Genomic DNA, 11,661 nt, shown 5'->3' on the forward strand with positions numbered 1-11,661 from the left:
CCGGTGGCAGACAATTCCCATCGGGGGACCTTGTGCTCAGTCAGCAGCCAACTGCGTGGCCAGGGCTCCTCCCACACATCACCTGATGTGCCCGCTCCTCTTCTCGCCAGAGGGCTGTGGGGAGGGTGGGCACTGCTGGGTGGGGCCTTCTCCCACAGTGCAGCTCTGGGGCCATCTTTAGGAGCAGGCTGGACTCCCCTTATCCTCACTGTCCTCCGAAAGCACAGGTGGCCTGTGGCCACCCACCTGTAAAGGTTCCTGTCCTTCAAAACATGCTGTCCCCACCTTGGTGTGTATACCCGTACTCACGGCCTCCCTCCCTTTCCAGTCCCGTTGAGCCCACACCCACTGCTGTCACGCTGGAACCAGCTCCCAGCTGGGGACCCACAGGCTAGCGGAGAAGCGCTCCCTGAGGCTTCTGAGACTGTAGATCCATCCAGAAGTAGACTAGAGCCACGTCTTTCTCCTTCAGTGGCTCATGGCTCTGAACTGCTGCCCTCTTGGCTAGCAGGCTGGCATTTAACCCTCGGTGCCACCAACCTCCCTCGTCATAGTGGAAAGCCCCCCCCCCCCCCCCCCCCCCCCCCCCCCGCCCGCCTCAGGGCGCTCTGTAACCTTCATCTTCTCTTCACAGAATGCCAACGGGATGGCAAAGCCCCCTTTCCTGAGGTAGGTGTTGTCTTGTGCCTTCTCAGGGACCACATGGGTGACCTGATACACCACCCTGGGTTCAGACACCACTGCTGTTGGGGGTGAGGGGGTTTCGTCTCTGAAAACCACATGTGTCTCAGAGGTCTAGTGTTTCTGAAGGCTCTCTCCCCCCCCTCCTCCATAGTGGAGAAAACCCCTTTGCTACTGTGAAGCTGCGCCCGACGGTGACCAACGACCGATCTGCTCCCATCATCCGGTGAAAGGCGGACACTGGGCTCCCCCCATAAACTCTCCCGCCCCGCTGACCGGTGCACCTCACACGCGCGCCGACGCCAAGATGCTGGGACTGGTGTGGCGCCCGGTCGAGGCCCAGTCCTCACCGGCAGGTGGACGCATCTTCTCATCTGTCTTCAAGAGGATAAAACGAATAGTAGCTTTAGTGACTAACAAAATTATTTAAGATCTACACATTCTGTTCTGTAAATTTGGGATGATTTAGTGCACTTTTTTTTTTTTTTTCTTAAACAGCCAAAATATACAGATCATTTGTGCTTTCTTGCCTGGCGCCCCGCTTCCGTGCTAAGACAACAGGGGTGTTTTACGAAGCACGTGCTCTCAGGCAACAGCAATGACATTTACCTGAAGAGAAAGTGTGTATGCGTGCACCTTGGTGTGCAAATCATAAGCAATATAAATTATGAAAATAATGTGTAAAATACAAATTTTCTAACTTAATCATTAAGTTTCTGTTTTATCGGAGAAAGCCACCCAGGGAGGGGACTGCAAGCGTCTCGTCAGCGCAGCGGGTTTTCACGTTTCGTGTTCAGTCATTGCCGGCAGTCACGAGCTACCTGCTGGGTTTACTGCCCAGGCCGTGTGCCAGGGCAGCCCTCAGCCCGCCTGGGGGAGGGGGGGGGTCTCACCAGCAGGAAGGACCTACCTTGCTCACCTTGAGTGGAGAATCCAGAGCAGAATTTGCACCTAGGACTCCCTCCTGCTTGGAAGGGCTGCTCCGCCATCAGCTGTTCTCCTGGGGACTGGATGCTGGCCCAGTGCAGGCCTCTTTCTAGCTGGGTGGAACAATATCACAAGCTCTCTTGTGGGAGGGGACAGCCAGGGCAGAGAACCTGGTCGGGTCTCCCCACCACCTACAGGAGCGGGTCCAGGAGTGTTCAGCTCAGGGAAAACAGGTGGGTCGCCCCGTGTGGGGAGCCTTCTGGCTTTGTCACAGGGATCTAGACGCAGGTCCTAGGGGATCAGGTGCACCATGCAGACCCCACCAGACTCCTCCAAGCCCCATTTCGCCTCCACAGAATGGAACTCCGTGCAGAAGTCAGGGGAGGGGGTCCTGGGGTCCCCAGCTCCGTAGCGTCACGGTGCTGATCTCATGACAATAAAGACCTTGGAAACAGGCATGCTTTCTTGAGCTGTAGAATCGACTCTTGGGGAACCCCCAAAGAGGCTGCCCAAGTTCATAGTGAGCCCAAGCCAGAGCTGGGTGCTGGTCCTTCCAGATGATGGGAAGTGGCCCTCCAGAGCCCTCTGGGCTCCTCATCTCCCTCGAGCCCACAGAAAATGTCGCTCCCATGCTTACACAGCACACTCAAAGCCCAAGCCTGGACCGGCTGAGCATCAATGTTCCCGAAGAGTCACTTACCTTTCCAGTGAAGCAGCTATGTTCTGTAGGTAAAGGCTGACGGTCCAGCCAGCTCTCACCAGTGCCCGCTCCCCAGTGGAGGCTCGGCTTTGAGGGCAGGCGGCCGCAGGGCATGCGCACACAGGCAGGTGGAAACCCAACAAGGACAGGAATTTTGTTTATTAAAACGGTACCCCTCACCTTCCTTGGATCGCAGGACCCAGAAGCAGCAGTGCTTTCGTGAGTCACCATCGCCTTGGGGTCCCAGAGCTGAGCACCCTTCCTAGGCCCCTCCACACTTTACAAAACAGTCCAGAAGCTTCCTGGGATAAAGCTATTGTACACGACATTTACATTAGAAAAAGAGCGTGTTGGAAAGCCTGGGGTGAGGTTGCCTTTACGAAAAGGAGGCCCCACAGTTGGGGCATCTTCGCTTCCTCAAGGCGAAGCAGCAGATGAACCCGAAGGGGAACAAGATGATGGCCAAGAAGATGCCCAGGAAGGTGAAGGAGTCCTCCAGAACCCCGACTCTGTGGAGAGAGGGAGGACGGGGTCAGGGTCAAGTGGGCCTGCCTCATGCACAGCCTGCGGGAGAGGCAGGTGAGCCCCCTCTGGCCAGCTGCCAGGGTAGGTGCCATGGGAGGAGCAGCAGCCAATGCCCGCCCCATAGAAGCCCCTGGGTATTAACTGACACATGGCTTCTGCCTGCATGGCGATTCATGCTTCGACACAGCATTTGGTCTCCCTTTCAAAGGAGGAACCGCGGGGGACACACACACCACCCCACCACCACCCCGTCAGAGAGGGATGGAGTGGGTTTGGGGCTATGTTTGGCTGTTCAAGTTTGGGTGACATTTCACTACAATTCAACCCTCAGGCATGTGTCCCCTCCCCCTCAAAGCACCATATCCACCCCCAGTGCACACCATGTCCCAGGGGCTTCCAGAATTCTCGGGGGACGGAGCAATGGCAGGACCTGTCCAGGAACTCTGGAAGCCCCTGCAACTCATCTACGTGACTGTAGCCCTGTGCCCAGGGGCAGAGATCCAGACACCACTAGAGGGAGGAGACTGGCTGCCCAGAGGGACCCACCCCACCAGACAGCCCTCTTGGGCCTGATCCCAAGCACATGAAGGGATTGAGAAGAGATGCCAGGGGAGTCCCTCCAGGTGGCATCTACCCAGAGCTGGCCCAGCCTTGGGGGCCTGGGGAAAGACGCTGGACTAGTGCTAGAACCAGCCCTTCCACCAGCTTCCAATCAATGCCTTCCGGAAGCGATGCTGGCAATGAGGAAGAACGCCACAGTGGCCACCAGAGGGCGCCTGCGCACAGGGTCCCAGCCGCTAGGGGGGTGGTATGCACCCTTGGGTGCAGAGGGTGGGGGGTGGGGGCTGAGCCCCACAGGTACCAGAGACACCGGCTGCTGGTGGCCCTTCGACAGAAACTCAAGACCATCTTGGCAGGCGGGTGGACATTGTCCCTACCATTGCCAAGCCAGCACCCAACCAGGCCCTAAGAGAGGCCAGGACCTGGGGCCCAGGATAAAGAAAAACGAACGGGATAAGCCAAGGGGAATTCTGGTTTCAACAACTTTAAAAAAAGGAATCAAACTCTATGCTCGCCTCCCTACCCACCCACAAAAGGTTACAGAAAGCAGGCGGGTGGTGATCAAAGGGATGGACCAGCAGAGACTGCCTCCCCGTTAGAGTAAGGAGACTGAGGCAGCCAAAGGCCCAGAGGAGAAGCGGTACACGAGCAGCAGCCCAGCCCTGGGACCAGAGGAACTAGGGGGTGTCCTGCTGCTGTAGAGAGCCCTTGTCCTTCCCTGCGTGACAGCCGACACAGACACAGGAGACCCTTTGTGGGTACACCATCACACCTAGACAGGGAACCCTACCTGGACATAAAGCTACGTTACGATAGCCCCCCTCCCCCAAAAAAATACTCTGCCATTGAATAGATGCGGACTCATAGTGACCCCATAGGACAGCGGTTCTCAACCTGTGGGTCACGACCCTTTCACAGGGGTCACCAATTCAGAACAGTAGTAAAATTACAGTGATGAAGTAGCAACAAAATAATTTTACAGCTGGGGGGTGGGGGTTACCACAACATGAGCTAACTGTAAGGAAGGGCCCGGCATTAGAAAGGTTGAGAACCACTGCTCCAGGACAAGGTAGGGCCGCCCCTGTGGGTCTCTGTGACTAACCCTTTAGGGTGTGTCAAAGCCCAGTCTCCCGAGGAGCCGCTGGTGGTTTCAAACTGCTGACCTTGGGGATCCTGGCCAGACTCCTGAGCACTGAGTCACCAAGACTGCAAGCCTCCGGGCAAATCCTTAGAGCTTTGCCCCACAGCGTGGCTCGTGGGTCTGATTCACTGGCTTTCCGTGAGCAGCCAGGGCTCACTGCCCCGGGAGGATGCCTTCACATGAAGTGGGCCGCCTGCTCACGAGTCAGCCAAGAGGACCCCGTGCTCGTCTGTCCTGTTGAGTCTGGTGACAGAGGTCAAAACTGCTGTGCACACACACTTGTCACCGGGAGTTTCCCAGGGCTCACCTTGCCTCCAGTGAGTCCACTCCCAGAGGGGCACGGGGCCTGGGATGGGCACACACAAGCTTTGAGCCCCGTCCTGGCCTGCCAACGCCAGTGGAAGCATACGAGAAATGGGCCAGAAACCAGGTCCAAGCGCCTGGGCCGGGAGTGTTGCCCATCCAGCCCCACCCCCTCTTGCCTGGCAGAACTGGCAGCTGTACTGCCCACATCCTCCTGGAACACCAGGGAGTTGGCGTGGACTCTGCCCCACACCGTCTGCCGAGTCTCAGTGACCCCGAAGCCCACCCCCCCGCTGAGAACGTGGGGCTTCAGCAGGCCCTGGGGAGCAGGTAAAGACTTGCCCTGCACGGGTGGCCGACCCTCAGAGCACACGGCCTCAGGCTGTCGAGACTGCGAGGACACGTTACACCCCACCCGCAATCCCAAAGGCCTTCGGGGCCCTGAGTCTGTTGCAGAGATAGGTGATGTGGCCATTTCTTGATAAACCCATCCCCATCCTTTCAGCTGCAGCAGCACCAGCGTGCCCGCTGACAGACAAGGATGCGCCAAGGTTTGCTGAGCCCAAAACCACCTGGGCTCCTGGGTCCACCAAAACTCAGGAGTCGGCCGCCTAGGACACAACCACAGGTCTCCCAAGGCCCACATACGGCGCACTCCTGCCTAAAGCTTGAAGGAGGGACATACACGGGTGTTCCCAAACCCGGAAATGACTATGCAATCAGACAACACGTGAAACCCGCCGAGTGCTCAGACGGCGGCTCCAGGCAGATCATGGTGCCCAGAAGAGCCACTGAGGGCTGCCACGCTCGATGCTCCCAAGGAACACGCACCTGACACGGTTCCCCTTTTGTAAGAGCGAAGTGACGGACAGAAAGGAAGTTTCAAAAGGTGGGGCTCGGGGGAGGTGTTCTGATATTGGTTTCTGGGCTTCCAGGGTGAGAGACTAAAGAAAAACCAATGGCTCAGGTGAGAAACTGGTCAGCAGGACAGACAGTTTGCAGGACACGCGGCCTCCCTGTCCTGAGACCAGAAGAACTCGATGGTGGCCCATGGTCACTCCCAACCTGCTGACTAGGACGGCCTTAATCCTGAGAGGGGACAAAACCCCGGAGGGGTTCAAATGGATTCACCCGAATGTCCACAGCTGTGCCGGTTTGTAGTGTAGACTTCCCAGGCGGGTGGAGGCTAGAGGGCTCCCTAAGACTATGGCCCTGACACAGTCGTCCAACCTCAGACAGAAATTATCCTCCAAGGTCACGGACTAGCTAGACCATCAACTGGCTCCCAGTCATGGCTACTGTGCCCCAAAAACTTTCCTACATGAGACCAGAGACCCTGGATGATGAGACAGAACAGCCCCACAGGAAGTCATGGGAGTGCTGACACATCTCGTTATTGCAACAATGTAACTGAGGCCACTGGACAAACCATGTAGACATGGTTGGACAGGAACCTGTTTAGGAAAAAAACAAACCAACCCACGAGCCACAGCCCTGGCCCCTCAGCAGACTGGCCAAGTTCCTCCTCTCCTCACTGGGCTCTGCAGCCCAGCGGGGCAGGTGACGCCCACGCCAGGCTTGCACAATCGGAGGGGTCATGTGGGGACACCATGGGAGCAGGGGAAATTGGGGAACCCACTCTGAGTACACTTCCCTAACCTCTGACGGGAACCTCGCAGAGAAAGTGGCTGGCCAGCTGCCCAAGCAGCCCTGTGGGTGTCCCAGTGAGCAGAACCCGGGGCCAGCCTGGGGGCAGTCTGGGAAGGAGGGGGCCGTAGGGGCCCCAGGAAACACCATGGGCCCTGATGGTCTCTGGCCCTGCAGTAGTCCTGGGGCAGGAAGACCCTCACCCCTGCCACCCACCCTGGAGGCTCCCCTTCTCCTGGCCTCAGGGGGGCTCGGGTCCAGAGGGTGCAAGCTCAGGTCACAGGCACTCCCAGGAGGTGTCTGTCTGTATGCAGCACTGCGGGGATCTGGGGGGGGGGGGCAGCAGCTGGCCTTCCTCCTGGCATCTCCCATGGCACTTCTCCCAGAACCCCCACCCCGCCAGGGGAAGACACTGGCTGGTAAAGGGACCCCAGCCCTCCCGAGACTAGGAATCGCTTCCCAGCTTCTGCTTGGCACCCCTCCTCTCCCCTCACCAGCCTCCTCCCTACATAGGGCTAGTGTGCCTGCCTCTGGGGGCGCCCCAGGAGCCCACTTCCCAAGGGCCTCCTGCAGGGGTGAGAGGCAGGCAGCTAAGAACAGCCTCTTGGCAATTCTTCCAGAGGCTGGGGGAACCCTCTAGCACAGGCAACCACCCCAGACCCTTTGGAAGCCCACACACCAGGCTACCTGGGATCAGGAGGCCACTAAGGAGACCACTAGGGTGGCACAGCCACAGCAGGCGTGATCACCAACCTGGCCATGCCCACGTGCACCTGGCTGCCAAGCAACTCGGAGGCCAACCTAGAGTCACCATAGACTCTCCGGCTCCTCCTGGTGACTGGCCTGCCCCTCAAGCCCTCCTCACCAAGCAAGGAGTCACCAGGGCCACTAGCAACACCTCTCCAAACTCAGGGGTGTGACAAGGCCAGGCAGAGTCCCAGCCCCACAGGCAAGGGTGCCCAGGAGGCAGGAGGTGTGGATGCAGCTGGCAGAACAGCCCCCAGGGCACAGCCCCTGCCCGCCCCCACCTCTACCTGAGACCTCATGCTGTCAGCCCCTCCTGCCAACCCCACCATCCAGGGCACCAACCACATATGCTCCCTGACCCTGACCACTTGGACCAGCAGCCACCACAGTCCGGGCTCCTGGCATCCCGACCTCTGGGTGTGGCTGGGCCACTCCTCTCCAAGCCTGGGGTCAGGGGCACCTATACCCCCAGCCAACACTAAGGTCTGGGAGTCATACCTTCTTCAAAGTGGCTAAAACGGGAAGGTGGAGTCACTGCCTGCCAGCCAGCAGTGGTCAGGCAGCCGCCTGCCAAGCCCCGCTCAGTGGAACCATGACAGCCAGCGTGTGACTTCTGCCCGGCCCTGCCAAGCACCAGGTCTGGCACGCTGGCCAACGGCCCATCTCCAACCCCAAGAAGCCAGCAGTGGCCAACTGGAACCTGCCCCAGGCCCTCTTTCAGAGACCAGGGGGCCCCGGGGCGACACTCCTTCCCCTGGAGCCCGCAAGGGCACTAAGGGCAAGGGGCAGCTCTGGGGGCCCCGCACTGCAGCTGTGCTAAGAGAAGACAGCGCCTCAAAAGCTGGCCAGGGCAAGGACTCTTCCTGTAGAGCCTGGAGAGGCACAGCCTACCCCAGGTGACAACTCATTAGCAAGGGGACAGCCCCAGGCTATCCTGGCTGTCTGTAGCCTCCAGTCTCCTCCGGCCACAGAGGCCCAGCTGCTGGCCTCCAGGCCCCACCCTCCTCTGACCCCCATCTCCAACATCTGAAAGACCTCTCATTTCCCAGACAGGGAAGCAGAGGTCCCAGAAGGGGAGTCCAGAGCTCAGCACCTCCAGCAGGAGGGAACGGGTGACCAGGACAGAGCAGCTGACTCGGGTCCCAGGCTCCTTCCCCCTCAAGCCAGCAGCCTCAGGACCTTCCCTAAACTTGAAGACCACTCAGACCCCCAGCTCCACCCATCACCCACCTCAGCCACCAGACCCCCAACGGGATCCGACCATGGAGGAGCCAGCTCTCCCTCAGCAGTCCCAGAGCCCCTTCCTGTCCAAGCCGAGCCTCCATGTTCTCCAAGTCCCCAATCAGCTGTGCAGGGACCCCCAGCCAGGAATCAACCTAGGTGTGACAACAGCTCCCTGTGGCTCTCCCATCCACAGCTCCTGTCCTGAGCCCTAAGGTGGCTCATCATGTGTCACACATGGCTCCCACCTCATCTTCTTGCCCAGCCCCAGGTCTCCCTTGAACCTGTCTCCCCAAGGGCCGCACAAACATCCAGGTGCCCCCGTGAGCCATGAGAACTCATTACCAAGTTTATACAAGACTCAAGCAGCTGTCCTCTGGGCGGTCGGAGTTCCCTCAGGATAAAGCCGCCTTCAAGCTGCTGCCCCACACTGGACTCCTGGACACCCCACGGCAGCCATCAAAAACTCCAACTCTCCCGTCCCCACACCCCAAAGGGCCGGCAAAGCAACCCCTCCCCCACCTTTGAGAAACAGCTGCGGGGCAAGCACAGCTGTCTGAGGTCCCTGAAGCAAGATGGAAAGGCTGGCCATCAGTCATCGCCCCATGTGGCACCTGCCCACCTTGGGGTGACAGCACTTTCCCAACCTCCAGGGAGCAGGCACCCACACAGGAGTGGTTCCTCATCCCCATGGGGGACCCCCAACCCAAGCCCAGAACACCAAGTCCTCCAGGCCTACCTGCAGACTGGACAGCCACCGACGACCACGATGGAGTTGGCAGGGTACCGGGTGACATCGCGACTGTGCATGCTGTAGACCCTGGGGTGGTGGGTGGGCAACCCTGTGGGAGGAGGTAGGTCAGAGGGCGCAAGGAGAAAATGCCAAAAAGTCTGAAGGTTGCTATTCTGTCCCTCTCCCCCAAAAAAGCCTCCATCCTTCCCGTAATGTGTAATAGCTGATCTGCCAAGTCTGACTGCCAGCTGCCTTCTGCACAGATCTGCAGGCAGCACCTTAGTAATGCAAAGTTCATTGAAATCAGGCCTTCAAAGCATCCCCGTCCAGCCTGACCCCCTGCCGAGAGTTCCCATTCCCACCGAATGAGTGGGCAAGAATGGGCACTTTAATTAGACCCCGGTGGCCTTCCGGCACACATGCAAGCCATTCGCCTGGGGGTTTAGTTATAAGGGCGGCTCCAATTCCCTACATCTGGAGTGGAATGCAAATTCTCCACAAGGGAGGTCCAAACAGAAAGAACTGCTCCGAAGCCCTGTTTGAAATAGGGCACAGGACAGGCAGTCTGGCACAGGGACCCTCGGTAGGGCAGGGTGCCTTGCACCAGGGCCTTCTCTGCTATAGGTCCTTTCCCACTGCTCCACCCTACAGGGCAGGAGAGAACTGCCCCTGCGGGCTTCTGTGGGAGTAGAAAGCCTCTTGCTCCCAGAGCGGCTGCTGGTTTCGAACGGTTGACCTTGCTATTAGCAGCCCAACTCTTAACCAATACACCACCAAGGTTCCCGGTACGGTAACAGGGCAGTCAGGGGCTCCGGGATCCGAGGCCGAGCAGAGGGTGCCCAGGGGCTCTGGGTGGCCTGGTGCCCGGAACCCTAGGCGTGGCAGAGGGGAGTCAGTCAGGCAGTTGGGAACACCGTGCCTTAAAACCTCCTCGGGGCTGGGACCTGGGCGAGCCCTCCCCGCTCCCTCCACCGGGTCTCCCGGTCCGGCCCGGAATCCCGTCCCCACCCGGACGGGGGAGTCGGGGAAAGTTTGTTTGGGGTTAAAGGTCACCGCGGGGCTCAGCCCAAACTTTGGCCCGGCGGGGCGCCCCGCTGCACCGCCCCCCCCCGCGGCCGCCCCCGCCCAGCCCCCGCGCGGCGCACCTGCGACCAGGTAGGGGTAGGGCGGCGGCGCGGCGGGGATGGCCCCGTAGCCGTGCGGGCCGCACGGGTAGTCGCCCGGGCCGGCCTCCAGGTTGTAGGCGGGGGGCCGCTCCTGCAGCAGGGGCTTGTGGTCCATGGCGGCGGCCCCGCTCCCGCTCTGCTCCGCTCCCGCTCCCGCGGGGACGCCCGGCCGCCTCCCGCCCGCCCTCCCGGACGCCCTCCCGGACGCCGCGGGCTTCCCTCGCGTTTCCCCTCGCGCCCCCCCGCCGGTCACAAGACCCGGGTCACGTGGGCGGCTCCCGCGGGGCGGGGCAGGGACGCGGGGCGGGGCGTCTTAAAGGGGCCGCGCCCTCCGCGCGCCCCACCGCCCCGGACCGCGTGCCCGGTCTGACCCCGGCTGCCCGCCCACCCACGTTGCCGCCCTCGCGACGACTTGGGGGACGGGGGCACAGGCGCGAGCTGGGCAGCCTGCGCCGTGCCGCCACAAGGCAGAGGAGAGGGGAACAGGCTGCACCAGCGCCCCCTTGGAGCGTGCCCACGTGGTCCCACCGCCCCCAGCAGGAGGGGCGGGAGGAGGGGCTTAACATCCGGTGACCAAGGATCCTTGTGCGTCTGGGGGCCGGCACCCCGAATCGGGGCAATAAAGCCTCCCGAGAGGTGCCGGAAAAACCAAGGTGCCCAGGGCTCCACTCTGTTAATGCCTTCCAGTGTCCCGTGGACCAATTAGGTGTGTTACGGCGGCTGCGGCCCTAGTGGCGCAGCAGACTGGACCATTGGCTGCTAACTGCAAGGCCGGCGGTTCAAACCGCCCAGCAGCTCCTTGGGAGAAAGCCACTAACGATTACCACCTTATTTGGGGTCACCATGGGTGGGCATGCACCCCTTGGCCTGGGTCTGGTTGGGTCCTGTGGCCACGTGTTCTGCTTTGCTATGGGGAAGCAGGCCCAGGAGAGGGGAAAGGGGAGAGGAGAGAGGGGTGGCCACGCACACCTGGGGCAGGTCCCAGACTTGCATCTTGCCTGACCTTCAAGACCCGGGAGTCAGGAGCTCTGGGCACAATGGTTCTGCACTCAGCTGCTAGCTAAACGATTGGTGCTTTGAACCCAAGCCGAGGTCCAAGGGAGGACCTGGCCCTCCTCTCCCATAGAGGCAGCAGCCCAGAAGTCCGCGCAGGTGTGTGTCACACGGGGTCCCAGCAGTTGAAAAAGGAGCAGCTAGGGCCCTTTCAGCCCCATCATCTTGTCTCTATCAAAGCCCATCCCCTGTCCACGCAGAGTTTCCAGCATCCTGTGCTGATGGAGAGTGGGGGTGAGGGACAGGCCAGGTGAAG

At 60.3% G+C, this 11,661-nt stretch overlaps 2 protein-coding genes across 2 annotated transcripts in view; one reads left to right on the plus strand and one right to left on the minus strand.

The window, feature by feature from the left end:
* The window catches only part of BAIAP2L1 (BAR/IMD domain containing adaptor protein 2 like 1), an 84,406-nt gene extending 83,217 nt beyond the window's left edge, over positions 1-1,189 (plus strand). Inside the window, exons 13-14 of the mRNA XM_075565055.1 lie at positions 635-669; positions 836-1,189. Coding sequence (XP_075421170.1) covers positions 635-669; positions 836-911 — 111 coding nt within the window. The 3' untranslated portion in view covers positions 912-1,189. The remainder of the gene's footprint in view (positions 1-634; positions 670-835) is intronic.
* Positions 1,190-2,452: 1,263 nt separating this feature from the next.
* BRI3 (brain protein I3) lies at positions 2,453-10,564 on the minus strand. The gene is made up of 3 exons (XM_075565056.1): positions 10,332-10,564; positions 9,193-9,295; positions 2,453-2,817 (listed from the first exon to the last, which is right to left on the minus strand). Exons 1-3 carry the CDS (start codon positions 10,465-10,467, stop codon positions 2,685-2,687), a joined length of 372 nt encoding a protein of 123 aa, XP_075421171.1. The 5' UTR covers positions 10,468-10,564; the 3' UTR covers positions 2,453-2,684.
* Positions 10,565-11,661: the final 1,097 nt, after the last annotated feature.

This window comes from Tenrec ecaudatus, chromosome 12, assembly GCF_050624435.1.
Source record: "Tenrec ecaudatus isolate mTenEca1 chromosome 12, mTenEca1.hap1, whole genome shotgun sequence".
Taxonomy (NCBI): Eukaryota; Metazoa; Chordata; class Mammalia; order Afrosoricida; family Tenrecidae; genus Tenrec; species Tenrec ecaudatus.